Source organism: Hypomesus nipponensis, chromosome 16 (assembly GCF_054491055.1).
Source record: "Hypomesus nipponensis isolate SF chromosome 16, ASM5449105v1, whole genome shotgun sequence".
NCBI lineage: Eukaryota > Metazoa > Chordata > Actinopteri > Osmeriformes > Osmeridae > Hypomesus > Hypomesus nipponensis.
The window spans coordinates 4,042,292-4,059,436 of NC_140376.1; the positions used below are offsets into that span (position 1 = coordinate 4,042,292).

A 17,145-nucleotide genomic window follows, 5' to 3' on the forward strand; every position below is an offset into this window, starting at 1 on the left:
CCTCCCCCTCCCCCTCCCCCTCCCCCTCCCTCTCCCTCTCCCTCTCCCTCTCCCTCTCCCTCTCCCTCTCCCTCTCCCTCTCCCTCTCCCCCTCCCCCTCCCTCTCCCTCTCCCCCTCCCCCTTCCTCTCCCTCTCCCTCTCCCTCTCCCTCTCCCTCTCCCTCTCCCTCTCCCTCTCCCTCTCCCCTCCTCCTCCCCCCACTCTCTCTCTCTCCTTCCTACAGAGACGGTGATGGACACCCGCACAGCCACTGCTGAGCTGGGATGGATAGCCTATCCTGCCTCAGGGGTGAGCCCTCTCTTCCTCCGAGTCTCTGACCCTCTCCCTCCTCCTCACTGCCCTGCAGTCCACCTCACCCCCCCCCCCCCCCCCGGAGCTTTACATGTGACTCTGCATAACGTGTCCAAAGTACTGACGCAATGAATCTCAACAGGAAAGAGTCGTTTGTTAACAGTTTCTCCTGTTTGCGTGTGGTAGTGCGTGTGTGTTTGTGTGCGTGTGTTTGTGTGTGTGTGTGTGCGTGTGCGTGTCTGTGTGTGCGTGTGTTTGTGTGTGTGTGTGTGTGTGTGATCACCCCCAGGGGGGGGGGCTGTGATGTGAGTACACTCATACTTCCATTGGCAAGCTTAATTACAACACTCAAGTCCCGTTCTGACCAATTAAGTTCTACTTATGATGGAGGCGCAGTTAGAAAACCATTAAACACTGGAATTGGTCAAATCCAGACACCCTGGAGAAAAGAGTAGGATGCCATATAATAGCACAGCACACTGGAGAACAGAAAAGGGCAAAGTACATAAGGACTCCACCAGCCACATGCATTTGTCCTTTATATTGTCTGTGTGTGTTCGAGTTTGTGTGTGTGATGGTGGGTGTGTGTAGATGAGATTGTAGTTTCATGTGTCAGGTTTATTCAGAGACACAAATACAGTAGGTATACCAGGAAAGTGCATTACGACCAAGGTGCTACTGGAGACTGTCTCACTTTCGGCATGGGAGGCAGCCAATGAGCTGCTAGCTTATGAGCAAGCTCTCTAGCGCTTGTGGGAGCGGTGAGGTCATCTACTGTTCTCTAGCTAGGCTATGGAGCGCTCGAGCCATGAAGCTGCTTGAATAGATCACATATTTGTGAGTGTGTGTGCCAGTGTTGCGTTTGGGTATGTGTTGTGTGTGTGTGCGTGAGTGTAGGGGGGAGGGGGCAGGGGTTGTGTGTGTCTCTGTGTCTGCTTAGTTTTTCGGGTTCCTTGTGATCGGCTGTGCTTTCTTTGTTTTTTGAGAGTGTGATTGTGTGATTGTGTGTGTGTGTGGCCGTGCTTTCAGTGTGTGTGTGTGTGTGTGTGTGTGTGTGTGTGTGAGCAGGGATGGGGGACAGGTAACTCTAATTCTGATGTATGGTTGTCCCTGGGTGGAGATGGGCAGAGAGAAAAGGAGCCGACAGGAAGAGAGAGTGAGAGAACGAGAGAACGAAACCGAATAGAGAGAGTGAGGGAGAGAAAAAATAAGGGACAGAATAAGCAGAGAAAGGGAGAGAGAGAGGAAGAGAGACAGTAAAAGGGAGGGAGAGAGAGAGCGCGCGAGAGAGAGAGAGAGAGAGAGAGAGAGAGAGAGAGAGAGAGAGAGAGAGAGAGAGCGTGCAAGAGAGAGAGAGAGATAGGGAAGGTTTAATTTCTGTCTGAACCATGTGCAAACTCATTAATCACAACCACTGGTCCTGTGCCTCTCTCTCCCTCTGGTCGAGTCATCTACACCACCTCAACATGTGTGTGTGTGTCTGTGGCTATACAATATGTGTGTGTGCTTGTGTACTTCTGTGTGTGAGTAACCCTGAGGATGAACACTGGGGGACAGCCTAATGTGACCAGACGGTGTGTAGTCACGTCTGCATGAGATTGATCTAAGCTCTGTCTTCAATCTGGGGCTGTCACTGAACGCTGGAGTGGAGTGTGTGTGTGTGTGTGTGGCATTGCTAGCCACGACGAAAATAATGAGTTTGTAAAATGTATCACTCCCACACACACACACACACACACTAAAGCACCCTGTTGGAAGTGCACACGGGCGTCTGAACCTCCCCTTCGTGGCTCCCCCTGTTGTCTCAGTGGGAGGAGGTGAGCGGCTACGACGAGAACCTCAACACCATCCGCACCTACCAGGTGTGCAACGTGTTCGAGCCCAGCCAGAACAACTGGCTCCTGACCACCTTCATCGACCGGCGCGGCGCCCAGCGCGTCTACGTGGAGATGCGCTTCACCGTCAGGGACTGCGGCTCCATCCCCAGCGTGCCCGGATCCTGCAAGGAGACCTTCAACCTCTACTACTACGAGACAGACAGCGTGGTCGCCACAACCAAGGGCACCGAGTTCTGGATGGACGCCCCCTACCTAAAGGTAGGTGTGTGTGTTTTGCGTGCGGATGTGTTTCGGCGCGCGCAGTCCGAGTGTTTCTCTGTGTGTGCGCGCGGGTGTATAGGCGCCGGCAGAGCGTCTTCGCTCGTTTTAGCAAAGTGTCGCGTCTCACGCTGTGTATCCTCCCCTCACCTCCGCGGCCCTCCGGCGCCCCCTGGCTGCAGGTGGACACCATCGCGGCAGACGAGAGCTTCTCCCAGGTGGACTTCGGGGGCCGTCTGATGAAGGTCAACACGGAGGTCCGCAGCTTCGGCCCGCTGTCCCGCGGGGGCTTCTACCTGGCCTTCCAGGACTACGGCGCCTGCATGTCGCTGCTCTCCGTCCGCGTCTTCCACAAGAAGTGCCCCAGCGTGGTCCAGAACTTTGCCATCTTCCCCGAGACCATGACGGGGGCTGAGAGCACCTCGCTGGTCATCGCCCGGGGGACGTGCATCTCCAACTCGGAGGAGGTGGACGTGCCCATCAAGCTGTACTGCAACGGCGACGGGGAGTGGATGGTGCCCATCGGGAGCTGCAGCTGCAAGGCGGGCTTCGAACCCGACAACGGAAACGTGTGTAGAGGTGAGCTGTTGGATATGAGGGTTCGTCCTTTCAGGGCCGTGTGTGTGTGTATGTGTGTGTGTGTGAAGGGGAGATAAGATTGACAGAAGGATGGCGGATCAATGAAATAAGGATATGCAGCCTGATAGGTAGTGTGTGTGTGTGAGTGTGTGCATGTGGTGTGTGTCTGTGATGCCCTGACCCAGTTCTTAGCTGAGAACTGATGTGTGCGTGTTGGGGTTAGTTTACTATAAATGCTCACCAGGTCTGGTTTGGAAGGCAGTGTATTAATGAGGTTGTGTGGGTTGGGGATGGTGTTGGGGGAGGACTGTCTGGTAAATATCATCTCCCCTCTCCTGACCTGTGACCCCACTCCAAGCCGCTCTCTGTCAGCTCCTTAATAACAGAGCCACAGATCAACCCTGCGTTTCGGCACACTCATTAATCACACTAATAGGCTCTGGGTGTCACATTAAACCCCATAGACACCTCTTCCTCCACAGGCCTCTCTCACTCTCTATCTCTCTCTCTCTTTATTCGGTGTCCCTCTCTCTCTCTTCTCGCCCCTCACAAGTTTGAATTAACCCCATGTGAGTAAGAACGTACATGGTGTGTGTATGCAAACTTGCGTGTGTCAGGTGCAAATGATCTTTGTGACTAGGCAGACACGTTATCGATCAGTCACTGACCATGCTCTGGCTGCCAGGACCCACGCTGAGGCTGCCCACAAACAACGCCTGACTGAAAATATTCTGCTTCAGTGGCCCTGCATTACATGGTGAAGAAAATAGTCTAGAAAGAGAGAGAGAGAATAGTGGGCGGGTGAGAGACACACATCATCCACGAGGATAGACTGGAGTGGACACAAAACACATAAGGAGAGAGAGAGAAAGAGAGAGAGAGACAGAGAGAGACAGAGAGAGACAGAGAGAGAGAGAGAGAGAGAGAGAGAGAGAGAGAGAGAGAGAGAGAGAGAGAGAGAGAGAGAGAGAGAGAGAGAGAGAGAGAGAGAGAGAGAGAGAGAGAGAGAGAGAGAGACAGAGAGACAGAGACAGAGACAGAGACAGAGACAGAGAGACAGAGACAGAGAGAAGGAGAGATTGACAGAGAGGGAGAGAGACAGAGAGACAGAGAGACAGAGACAGAGACAGAGACAGAGACAGAGAGACAGAGACAGAGAGAAGGAGAGATTGACAGAGAGGGAGAGAGACAGAGAGACAGAGAGACAGAGACAGAGACAGAGAGACAGAGACAGAGAGAAGGAGAGAGAGACAGAGAGGGGGAGAGACAGAGAGGGGGAGAGACAGAGAGGGGGAGAGAGAGCAGGTCCGTGTCACTGAGTGTGGTGACTCAGTGGTGGATGTGTCTCAGACAGCAGGGCTCAGAGCTGTGTGGTGAACCAGCTTCAGGAACAGACGGTAGGGCACACTCTCAGAGACATGGAGGACTGTGTGTGTGTGTGTGTGTGTGTGTGTGCCAGGCTGCCAGGCTGAACTAGAGGGATGTGTTGTTTGGTGGGGAGCAAGCTGGCAAGCACAAACTCTCTGGCTGGCTCTTCATCAAAGGCTTGACAGATGAAGGTTAGGTTTGGCGAGTGTGTGTGTGTGTGTGTTTAATTGTATGACAGCTCAGCCTAGTCCTTAATGAAAAATGCAGTTGGTTATTTCCTTTGTTAAAGTGGGAAATAGCCATCTAAATAACAGTAGTAGACCTGTATAGTGAGGTGCAGCTGACATAAATAGGCGAGATGCTATCGTGACATAAATAGACTCCATAACTAGATGCTATCCAAATATAGATAGACTACATAACTAAAAGTGTTGGGGCAGAAGAGAACTTTGCGTCTCTTTGATATTAGCTCACTTGGGAAGCGGGGGAGGGGGGGACGCGGGGGGAGGGGGGGGGGGTCAGGATGAACCCTTTACCTGGAAGATGAGGGACGGAGGGAGAGAGAGAGAGAGAGAGATAGAGAGAGAGGGAGCGAGGGAGGGAGAGAGAGAAAGAGAGATAGAGAGAGAGGGAGCGAGGGAGGGAGAGAGAGAAAGAGAGATAGAGAGAGAGAGAGAGAGAGAGAGAGAGAGAGAGAGAGAGAGAGAGAGAGAGAGAGAGAGAGAGAGAGAGAGAGAGAGAGAGAGAGAGAGAGAGAGAGAGAGAGAGAGAGAGAGAGAGAGAGAGACGAGGGCACGGCCGACCTCCATTAGCCCGGCAGATGGAGGGATCAGGGGGTCCATCTCCACCTCCGCTCCTCCTCGTCCCGCTGCGATCAGTCCGTCAGAGGGCTGGCTGCTGAGCTGGACAGGAGGTCACAGAGCCAGAGGGAGCAACACACCTGCTCTCTAATACCACTGCTATCACGGTGGGTGTGGCTGGGTGTGGGTGTATGTTTGTGTGTGTTTGTGTATGTTTGTGTGTGTTGGAGTGTGAACTTGATGGCAAAAGGACGTGTGTGTCCTTGTGTGTGTGTGAGTGTGTGTGTGTGTGTGTGTGCGTTGATGTCATACCTCCTTCAAGCGTTTTGATGTAACAGTAAATGTTAGTAGGGTCTCCAGACCCCCGGGCACCATGCTGACTGGTGCTGAGTATCCACACACGGGCCAGCGTGTTGCATGTTTAATGGTATTACTGTACTCTACCCACAATCCTCGGGAGGGCTGGGGGTAGGTGTGGGAGGGGGAGCGAGGGGGGGGCTGTAGCCTCCAGAGCAGCACCACAGGGGGTCAAGGGGTAAAGGGGGGGGGGATGTGAATGTCAGCATTTGCAAACACAAACAAACAACAGCATTTCCTCTTCACTCACACACCCTGCGGCTGCAAACACACACACACACACACATGCTTAAAATATACTGCCGAATCTAACAGGCTATCTACACACCACACATGACTTTACACTACTCTCCACTCGCACAGCAGGGAGCTGAAAAAATGACTTCAATTATTCAACAGCCTCCCAGATTTAGCGCCCATTTAGAACAGTCATCCTCTCCTTCGCCCCCTTCCTCACCATCAGCATAATCATCATCTTCATCTCCGTGGATGGAGTTTGATCACGGCAGCAGACTCTATGCGTCGTCTCTCCTGTGAACTCTCAAGTAGGTCACCTGGGCTAATATTAGCTGCTCCTGTACGGCCAGGTGGGTGTTTAGGGCTGGCTCTGGGTCCCATGCACCGGCCGATTGAACGCAGGCCCCTCTCCGTTCGGAAGTTCACATTGATGTGGGACTCACGGGAGGACTTTCTGCCGCTTAGACACAGAGATGTTCATCAGTAGATGATAGTTTAACCTGGATTGTGAGAAGACAGATTGCCAGTGTGGAATGGATGTTTTTTTTGGCTGGTGTGTGGGGGTGTATGAGGGGGTGTGTGGGGGGGGGGGGGGTGTATGAGGGGGTGTGGGGTGTGGGGGGGGGGTATGCAGAGCATAGCTGGAGGCGTTGCCCCTCCAAGCTCAACTGAGGAGAGAGCTAGACATTGTGAGTGGACTGAAATAGAGAGACCAGACACAGAAAACATTTACATTTAGCAGACGCTCTTATCCAGAGCGACTTACAGTAAGTACAAGGACATTCTCCCCGAGGCAGGTAGAGTGAAGTGCCTTGCACCAGAACACAATGTCATTTGGCACGGCCGGGAATCGATCCGGCAACCTTCTGTTTACTAGACCGATTCCCTAACCGCTCAGCCACCTGACTCACTATGAAAACAAGGGAGAGAGAAAACATGGGAGGATGTCAGCGGGAGAGAGAGAAAGAGAGAGCGCTAGAGGGAGAGGTGTAGGTAGAATGAGAAGGGGAGGGGGGGGGGGGATTGGGAGGCAGAGGGGGGGAGGGTGGGGCATCGAGCCTGTTGCCATGGTGAAACAGCCTGGTGTTGGAGCAAGGGAGAGATGAATAAACGACCTTGACCAACCAGATTTCTATCATCTCATTGAACTCTCCAACCTCTCTCACACACACACGCATACGCATACACAACACACAGACACACACGCGCGGGTATACACAACGCACACACACATAACATATGTGTACACAACACACACATTCACACACACACACACAAACACACAGGCAAGCACAGAAACAATGAATTAAACTCATTCATGTATGAATTCTCCACACACAAGCTGTCCGTGTGCTTCCTCCACTGCACATTCAATTGAGAGACTGTGTATGTGTGTGTGCGTGTGTGTGTGTGCGTGGGTGGGTACGAGATCAACAAGGGAAGGGTGATGTGTGTCGGGAATGAAGAGGGAAGCCACTGAAGTCAGAGCTGCACCCACCTCTGTCTGTCGGTCTGTTTGTGTGTCTGCCTGTCTGTGTGTCTGTCTGTGTGTCTGTCTGCCAGTCTGTCTGTGTGTCTGTCTGTGTGTCTGCCTGTCTGTCTGTCTGTGTGTCTGCCTGCCTGTCTCTCTGTCTGTCTGTCTGTGTGTCTGCCTGTCTGTGTGTCTGCCTGTCTGTGTGTCTGTCTGCCAGTCTGTCTGTCTATCGATCGACCTGCAGAGGTGTCTATCTGAAGCAGCCAGAGTTGCCCCCCCCCCTTCCCCCTCTCAGCTTCCTGTGTGCCTGGGTCCTGGCTGTGAGCTTTCTGTTCTCAGTAGTCATCCTGCTGTTCGCCTGATTAAGTCGAGCCGTGGAGAGTCACAGTCAGATTAGACACCATCCTGGGAGGCCTCTGGCTAATGGTGCAAAATAACAACATGTTTGGCTTCCTCACCGCTCCCTTCTCTCTCTCTCTCTCTCTCTCTCTCTCTCTCTCTCTCTCTCTCTCTCTCTCTCTCTCTCTCTCTGTCTCTCTGTCTCTCTCTCTCTCTCTCTCTCTCTCTCTCTCTCTCTCTCTCTCTCTCTCTCTCTCTCTCTCTCTCTCTCTGTCCCTCTATCTCTCTCTCTCACACCCCACATCCCCTCCACAAGCTTCACACACACATTCTGTTTCTTTTTCTCTCTCTCTCGAACACTCTCTCTCACACACAAACACACACACACTCTGTCTGCTTCTCTCTCTCCCTCTCTCTCTCTCTCTCTCTCTCTCTCTCTCTCTCTGTCCCTCTATCTCTCTCTCTCTAGACTATTTCTTCACCCTGTAATGCAGGGCCACTGAAGAAGAATATTTTCAGTCAGGCGTTGTTTGTGGGCAGCCTCAGCGTGGGTCCTGGCAGCCAGAGCATGGTCAGTGATCGATAACGTGTCCGTCTCTGTCAGTAGTGTTGTCTGCCAAGTTACACAGATCATTTTCACCTCTGCACACTTGACTTCACGCAAAAAATCGAAGTAGTTAATTCAACAAAGCAGTATCCCGCTTTAGGTAGGTCACAAGATATCCTGAAGGAAACAGCACAGAGGTGCTCTGGTCTTTGATGTCCACTGCGCGGTAACAGGAAGCGATGTCATACATCCCTTATGTTGATTGGTCCTTGGGGTGTTCTTGCCCAGGCACCCCATCAATAGCAGACAAGAACGTGTTTGTGTGACTTCTGACTTTGAGACACACAGGACGTGACAAAACAATAATGGAAGCTGTAATAACTGGTTAACAGAAGTTACCACTGGATCTACTTACGTATGTAAAGGAAGGGTTTAACAGTGCTTCCTGAGACGTCCGACAGCTGGCTTTGAGGTTGTCTAATGCTGCTTCCGTGGCCTCCGCTCTGTCATCCCCGTCAGAGAGGATTGTGGGAGTCTGAGTTGAGATGGCAGGGCAGATATGCAGAAGAACTACGACCTGGGAGATGATATCTGGTGACTGAGAGGAGGGAGAGGAGCAGCAGCTGAGACAGATAAGAAGAGAAAGCAGAAGGAGGAAGGGGTGCGATGCCAGTACCGTGTGTCAGTTTGTTTGTGCGAGCGTATTTTAGAGTGTGTGTGCTTTTGAGTGTGTGTGTAGGTGTCTTTGTTTGTGTGTGTGTGTGTACGCGAGGCATTCTGCCAGAGAAAGCATGGAATATATTGGTGCCTGTCAGGGGTTTAGACAGTCTCAGTTGGAATCTGAACACATACTCTCTCTCTCTCTCTCTCTCTCTCTCTCTCTCTCTCTCTCTCTCTCTCTCTCTCTCTCTCTCTCTCTCTCTCTCCCACACACACACACACACACACACACACACACAAGCAGACACCCACACACATACTTACACACACACACACATACACAAACATAATGTAGCCACGTAACCTTCTTAGTTGAGGTCATCACTGAACTCACACTGTCAAGTAGGGTCACGACCCCTAGACAACCCTGGCGGGACCCCACTCATCGCCCAGATGATCCCAGCCTGACCCCTTCGTCTCCTGGACCACTACATTCCCAGCCCCTGTAGAGAATGCCTGCTATCCACACGTAACAACCGGCTAGCTCTCACCAACAACATTTTTCTGCCGTGAGAAAAATGTTGCTTGCTACCGTAGCATCCTTCCTGGAAGTCGATCTGACAGAGACAACAACAAGAGGTCCATTCGTACTTGACGACTCATCATAGAACACTAGCATAGCCAAGAAGGATCATCGTATTGGGTAGTTAAGCATAAATGTTCTGAACTATGTTGATTTTGTTTTTTTGTCATACAGTCATGATACTGTCTTGGGAGTTACATCTATCTTGTTCTTCACCTCAACTGTAGCAGATGAACTCTGCTACATACCTTCTGCTGATCCATCGGCTCAAGGGGAAAGAGTTTATAAAAGTCCCCTTCACCACATTTGAACTTGAATGCCTTTTTTGGGACAAAAAAATTAAAGAGGGATACTGAAATGGTTGACTGGGGTAGAGATCTGCCCTTTCCGAGGCATCTGAGTCTGTTGAGCTGCGTTGTTCCAGGGCCCAGCGAACTGCTGAAGGTGTGTTAAAGGCAGAGACAGAAATGAAAATGTCAAGTCTCCAGGAGTGTCAGACATGAGCAGCAAACACAGTTTGTACTGAGCGTGCAAATGTGGCAGAGCATAATGTGTGTGTGTGAGTGTGTGTGTGTGTGTGTGTGTGTGAGAGAGAGAGAAAGAGACAGAGAGAGAGAGGAGAAGAGGGTTTTCATCATTATAATGAGCCACTGCTGCTCTCGAAACCGTCCATACACAATCACCATCACACACACACACACACACCCACACACACACATGCACGCACACTCACTCACTCACTCACTCACTCACTCACTCACTCACTCACTCACTCACTCACTCACTCACTCACACATTGACACTCTTTCAAACCGCGCTCCTTGTCTTTGTCAAGGGGCTGGGGATGAACTCTTTCTCTCTGTCCTCCCTCATCCCTCCATCATCCCCCCCCTTCATCTTTAATCCCTCGCTAACAGAAGCAGGAACAAAGACTAACCCTGGAGATGAGGCTTTGCCGGGGGAGGGACGCGCTACTCCGGATGACTCCAGCCTCACACAACACACACCGCCATCACACACTAACGCGCTTCGCTTTCTTAGCTATGTGATTTTACAGAGTTGCCACAGCCTATGGCGTCTTTTTCGATACTGTGTGTGCTGCCGTGTAAGTCACATATTTAAGCGCGTGTGTGGTGTTTCAATCTATCGATGGAAAAAACTGCTAAAAACGCGATCACTCATTGTGATCATTTGTTTTTGTGTTCTATTGCTTTGTGTTAGACACGTGCTAATGGAATGGAGGTATTTTCACAGCTGTTTTACAGAAGGGTGATCTCAGGAAGACACTGGATACAATAGGAGGGAGAGGGGGTGATGTAGGGGTTTCCTAGCAGGGAAGGCTTGGTGTATATCTGGACACTGCCTTTTTGTCTCAGGTCCCAAGGGAAGACTGGCCCTTTGAACTGATATCCTCCTATTTATTTATTTATTTAATGTGTATTTCAGGCGCAATAGCCCATACACAAACACATTACATACAAGAGTGGTGAATCTACATATCTACAATGCTTAACTAAAAACAACACATGGCTTATGTACAGTGTAGCAGTAGTTTCTCCAAACCTGGCTCCTGGAAAAAGCGTCTGAGGATAACAGGAGCCTAACTATGTCATTTCCAGACGCCAGCGAGCTGCAAAAAAATGCGTCAGCTTTCGCCTCCTGGCGTCAAAGGTGTCAACACGCAGCTGCGCAAAGAGCCAGCTGTTGCTGCTGGACCTTGGTTGCGACATGATAATCTTAAAAGCGTCGTGCTAGGCAACTGTAAGTCTCTGCAGCGCACCAGCGCTCTGGTTGCACCATAGCTGGGCGCATTACAGGGGAGAGCAGTGTGCCTTAAACAGGATTCGCTTCGCATCAGTAGAGCATTTGCCAAATGTTTGGGTTAAAGTCTTAGCTTTTGTGTACGACTGGCGGGTTTGCGTGCGGATAGAGCTATCATCAGAGAGATCTGGCGTGATTTGAAAACCGAGATAGGTCAGAGAAAGAACATAGGGCAAAGGCGTGCCGTAAAGCTTTATAGGGAGTGGCGTTCCAGGCAAACGACATCGGTGACAGGGAAAATACATGCAATTTGTCTTTTATCACAAAAAGTCATGTCGTTTCCAGTACCAAAGGCCTCACAAATATGTATCAGTTTCTGCAGAGCCTTTACCGACGGACATATCCGGCAAATATCATCAGCATACAATAAATCATTAACCGGGACAATAAAGCAGCCAGCATTGGCGGCGTTTAGCTTCCCAGTAAGGTTCGAGACATAAGTGTTGAACAGTAGTGGAGACAGTAGACTCCACTGGGAGACACCGTTACCGGGGCTAAAGCTATTCGAAACGGTAGTCCCCCAGCGCACCCTGAAGGATAACCTACAAAACCAATATACAATGATATTGTATATTGTCCTCCTCCTCTCGTCTCATCTCATCTGCTTTCTAATAACGTATGGTGGTATGTATGTACATGTGTGAATGTGTGTGTGTGTTCCAGGAGGGTTTAGCGTGAGTCCCTCCACCACCTTCACTGTCACCATCAGCACCACCAGTCCTCACCTGACATGACTGTGCCACTAACAATGTCACTATGGCTGTGGCATTTCCAAACGGGGCCTAACCCCACCACATCAACCCATTCAGACCTCTGTGTGAATCACCAAGCCTCCCCGCCTCATTAGTCAAATGAACAAATGACGGCGAGCTCTGAAAGAATGGGCCGTGAAGATCATAGTTCTTTATGTTGTTACTGTGGAGATCACCTTGCACATCGTTTGGTCGTTACCGTGGATACTGGATTACCGTGCAGGTCTTTGGGTTGTTACCATGGAGATCGGTGTGCTTGTCATTATGTTGTTTGTGTGAGGGTGCTGGGAGAAACAGAGGGAGATGGAGAGATATCAAGGGAAGGAGGAAGAAAGACAAAGGGTGAGAGGTAAGGATGGAGGGAGACAGAGAGTGAGAAAGAGGTAGGGGGTTAGCCGGCAGGATGGAGAGAGAGCGGGAGAGTAGGAGGAGAGAGATAAAGAGCATAAACAAGGTAAGAGAGAGAAAGAGATAGAGAGAGAGAAGGAGGGAGACAGAGAAAGTTACAGAGAGGATAGAGGGCAGTCAGTGAAGCCGTGCTGCACTGCCTCTGCATAAGGATTATGCAAATATGGATTCTGTTGAGGAAATTGATTTGAGGGCGACAGCTTCAACACAGGGCCCTTCCTAAGTCCCCTCAGATAACGAGTTCTCCTCACCGCCTGGCGGAAACGGCAGACGAGCAAGGATTTACCGGCATCATTCTACCACCCTGCACCATCTCATGACATCAGACTAGAATAGGCAGGTTTCTGTCTCGGCCTGCAAAACGGTCTTTGGGAAAACCCTTTTCTTCTCTCCATTCTCTCTCGCCCTGTCTCAGCTAATCCGCTGTGACCGTGTTACTCAGCCCGGTTACGCAATCCTTTTAAGCGTTGGCAAGCGGAGCCGTGTGCCCCCGGAAAGATGCCACGCCGAACGCGGAAGGAAAAGCTGGCCCTCAGGCTCCGAGCGCCAACACGGAGTCGCTGTCCAAGTTGTGTCTGGAGCGAGCACAGGGGGGGGCTCCCCCAGACGTTTAGCAGCCTGCGGCCCCTCGCCAAGTCCTCCCAGGACGTCGGGCTGGGTGGGAGTGAGGGAGAGAGGGAGGGAGGGAGGGAATGAGAGAGAGAGAGAGATAGAGAGAGAGAGAGAAGAGAGAGAGAGAGAGAGAGAGAGAGAGAATGAGAGAGAGAGAGAGAGAGAGAGAGAGAGAGAGAGAGAGAGAATGAGAGAGAGAGAGAGAGAGAGAGAGAATGAGAGAGAGAGAGAGCGAGAGAGAGAGAGCAGATGTGTGGGTGTGTTTCAGGAGGGCCAACGTCACCGCCTCTCCACAGACCTCTGGGATGTGCTGAGGTGGAGACGGGGGGGGGGGGGGGCGAAGTTGATGTTGACACGGCGCGCTGCAGGTCGTTGGTTTCCTGTGTTCGTGGGACTCGGTCAGATGGATCTTTGGGGCGGGTTCTTTGAGGTCACGTTCACTGTTGCTGGATGTGGATCATAGCGGGTGCTTGTGTGCACTGTTTTGGCAACACTTTGACTGATGTGATCCGCTTTTCTGTCCCCCTCCCCCTTCTCCCCCCGCCCCTGCCATCGTCCCATCTCTCCTCCTCCATCCACCAATGTCCCCCTTCTCTCCTGTCCTCCATGCCCCTCCCCCTCCCAGCGTGTCCCCAGGGGACCTTCAAGTCCAGCCAGGGGGCGGGGCTTTGCCTGCAGTGTCCGCCCAACAGTCGCTCCACCGTGGAGGCCGCCGTCGTCTGCGGCTGCCGCAACGGCTATTACCGCGGCGACATGGACCAGCCCGAGGCAGCGTGCACTAGTAAGTCTCTCGACCCATCCTGACCTTTGACCGCGCGATGAACACACACGTGCACGCACATGCTCGCGCTAGCACACACACGCTACAAGAAACCCGGCACCTCCGTACCCAGTCCTACTTTCAGACGAGGAGGGACGGTAGGATATTTGAGGGCGTGATAGGTGCTGGAAGTAGTCCCGGCTGTCTCTGAGGTGTGAGACCGTCCAGAGGCTGTCTTCCCCCGTGACCCAGAAACAGGTAATGTAGGTCGAGGCGTGAATAAGACTGTCCCCAAGCCCTAACCAGACCTCGGAGCCACCACCACCCTCCTCCCTCCCTCCCTGGTTCCTCCCGGCTCAGCCCCCACAGAGACAGGAAGTGGGACGCTCTATCTAGGTGACCTGTAAAAGGAGAGACGTTCTTGGGGGAAAAACAGGCAGGAGAGACCCGCTCATTCATGGATGCTCCTGTGTGGGTCTCGCTTCGTGAATGAATTGTGGTTGCAGGAAAACAAACATGTTGAAACGGTGCTGTGCCGGCCAGACGCTATCCTGACATGTTCTTTGCTCTGGGTTTAGTGGTGTGTGTGTGTGCGTGTGATTTTGTGTGTGTGTTCAAGCGAATGTGTATGAACGAGCAAGTGTTTGCGGCGGGGCGAAACGTGCGATTGTGCACGTTCGCGCGCAAAGTGCATGTGAAATGCTGCACTGTGACGTCGGGCCCATTTTGCAGTTCTTTCATGTGACTGCGCTTTGGCTTGGTGATGAGGCCTGGCGTCCTGCAGAGCCTGGGCCCACGGTGATGTTCTAATCCTCATTACCCCTCCACTTCCCTGGGGCTGGTACATCCAGAGAGTGGCCTCCTGCTGTGGACCCTGGAGAACAGGCCTTTATCCCCCTTCTTCCCCCTGCCAGTTCCAGGCTTGGATCCCCTGGTAGTGTGATTAACAGGATGAAGGCTCTCTCTCTCTGGGGTGTAGCGCTAGCTCTCAGATGCATCGGGAAGACATGCTGGGACTCACACGTGAGAGGGGAGAAAGAGAAAGCGAGGGAGAGCGAGGAAGAAGGAGGGGGGGCAGAGAGGGACATGATTGAAGAGAGAAAAGAGAGAAAGTGAACAAGGAAAAGAGAGATGAGTATTAGAGAGTGGGGGAGGGGAAGTGAGACAAGAGAGGAGATGGCAGGAGAGGAGAACAGAGGAGATGAGAGAAGAGAAGAGGAAAGGAGAGAGGAGAGAAGCAAAGAGGAAAGGAGAGAGGAGAGAAGCAAAGAGGAAAGGAGAGAGGAGAGAAGAGGGGAGGTGGAGAGAAAGACAGAGTTCCTCCTCACACACCCACAAACACACCAAGTGTGCCCTTGATCTCAGGGTCCAGTCCCCCACAAACACCAGACATTCCCAGGGTCGTGAGCTCATCAGAATGGGCCCCGGGTCTGAACCGTGAGGCTGGTTTAGACCTAATGCCGAGCTATCATTGTCTATTGAGCTATCAGTCTGTCTGTTGTCTCTGACCAGCCGGTCGCTTACCCCGTCAGTGTGGATGCAGAACAGGCTGTGTAAATCACCGCCTGCTGGGGTACAAGACTGGATGACTCGGTAGTGTTGAACACATCGGATGCCGGGGAGTTGGGGTGGGAGGAAAGGGCTCCTTTTCCCTGCTGCTCGAGGCTGGTAGCCATGGGTCCTGTGGGAGCTGGGGACTTAAGTGTTGACTGTTTGTCAGTAATCACCTTCATTAGAGAGGAGTTTTGGGGTGGAGTTAGGAGTGAGAGTATGTTTGCATCATCCGCTCACACAGACACAGCCTCGGACACAGCCTCGGACACAGACTCAGACACAGCCTCAGACACAGCCTCGGACACAGCCTCAGACACAGACACAGCCTCGGACACAGCCTCGGACACAGACACAGCCTCGGACACAGCCTCGGACACAGCCTCGGACACAGCCTCGAACACAGCCTCGGACACAGCCTCAGACACAGACACAGCCTCAGACACAGCCTCGGACACAGCCTCGGACACAGCCTCAGACACAGCCTCGGACACAGCCTCGGACACAGCCTCAGACACAGACACAGCCTCGGACACAGCCTCAGACACAGCCTCGGACACAGACACAGCCTCGGACACAGCCTCGGACACAGCCTCAGACACAGACACAGCCTCGGACACAGACACAGCCTCAGACACAGCCTCAGACACAGCCTCGGACACAGCCTCGGACACAGCCTCGGACACAGCCTCGGACACAGCCTCAGACACAGATCGACAGACTGACAGACTGACAGACTGAAAGACTGACAGACTGACAAACAGATACAGACTGACAGACAGACAGATACAGACTGACAGACAGATACAGATACTGGCACACACACTCACGCACACTCAAGGTCATGATCATGAAACAGAATGAGGCCTGACAGATGGATTGGAGATGAGATGTTTTCTCCAGGGTTTTCCAGAAGGACAAGGTTGAATATCAAAGTTTTCTTTGCGTATCTTGCCTAAATGTGACAGCTGGACTTTCATCGCTTTACATGGTTAAAAGCCAACTGAACCAGTCCTGTGGAACACAGACAGACACACTGAAGCACATTCTGAAGACAGGCCGGGGCGACAGGCGGAGAAAGAGATTTGCAGGCCAGAATATTTATGCCCTTTGAAAGATTTATGCCCAGTGAAATTGATAAGGCTTTCATAAAATGTATCCGACAAGACTATCAAAGTATCTAGTGGGACCGGAACTTTAAAACACCCAGTAGTTGAGTCGCTAAAAAGGGAAAATCATTTTACTTTTCCATTCACCATCCTCTCTGTTTTCCTTGCTCCCCCTCTCCATTTGTGTTTTCATCCCTCTTTCTATTCTATCCCCCCACCCTTTCCCTCCCTCCCTCCCTCCCTCCCTCCCTCCCTCCCTCCCTCCCTCCCTCCCTCCCTCCCTCCCTCCCTCCCTCCCTCCCTCCCTCCCTCCCTCCCTCCCTCCCTCCCTCCCTCCCTCCCTCCCTCCCTCCCTCCCTCCCAGGTGTTCCCTCAGGACCCCGCAACGTCATCTCACTGGTCAACGAGACGTCCGTCATCCTGGAGTGGAACCCACCCCGCGAGACCGGCGCCCGCGGCGACCTCACCTACGACATCTTGTGCAGGAAGTGCCGCGGCAGCGCCGGCACCGGCGGCGACCGTCTGGGGCCGTGCTCGCCGTGCGACGACAACGTGGACTTTGTGCCGCGGCGGCTGGGCCTGACGGAGGCGCGCGTGGTCATCAGCAACCTGTGGGCGCACACGCCGTACGCCTTCGACATCCAGGCGGTGAACGGCGTGAGCAACAAGAGCCCGTATCCCCCCCAGCACGTCACCATCAACATCACCACCAACCAAGCCGGTCGGTCACAGCGCGGCGCACGCACACACACGTGAACCCAGGCCAAAACACACACACACACGGAAATACGCACAGAACC

At 52.5% G+C, this 17,145-nt stretch overlaps 1 protein-coding gene across 1 annotated transcript in view; it reads left to right on the plus strand.

Annotated features, from left to right (window-relative positions):
- Window positions 1–232: 232 nt before the first annotated feature.
- The window catches only part of LOC146254441 (ephrin type-B receptor 1-like), a 32,512-nt gene continuing 15,599 nt past the window's right edge, over window positions 233–17,145 (plus strand). The window contains exons 1-5 of the mRNA XM_084675450.1: window positions 233–289; window positions 2,101–2,388; window positions 2,571–2,967; window positions 13,551–13,706; window positions 16,710–17,087. Coding sequence (XP_084531576.1) covers window positions 233–289; window positions 2,101–2,388; window positions 2,571–2,967; window positions 13,551–13,706; window positions 16,710–17,087 — 1,276 coding nt within the window. The remainder of the gene's footprint in view (window positions 290–2,100; window positions 2,389–2,570; window positions 2,968–13,550; window positions 13,707–16,709; window positions 17,088–17,145) is intronic.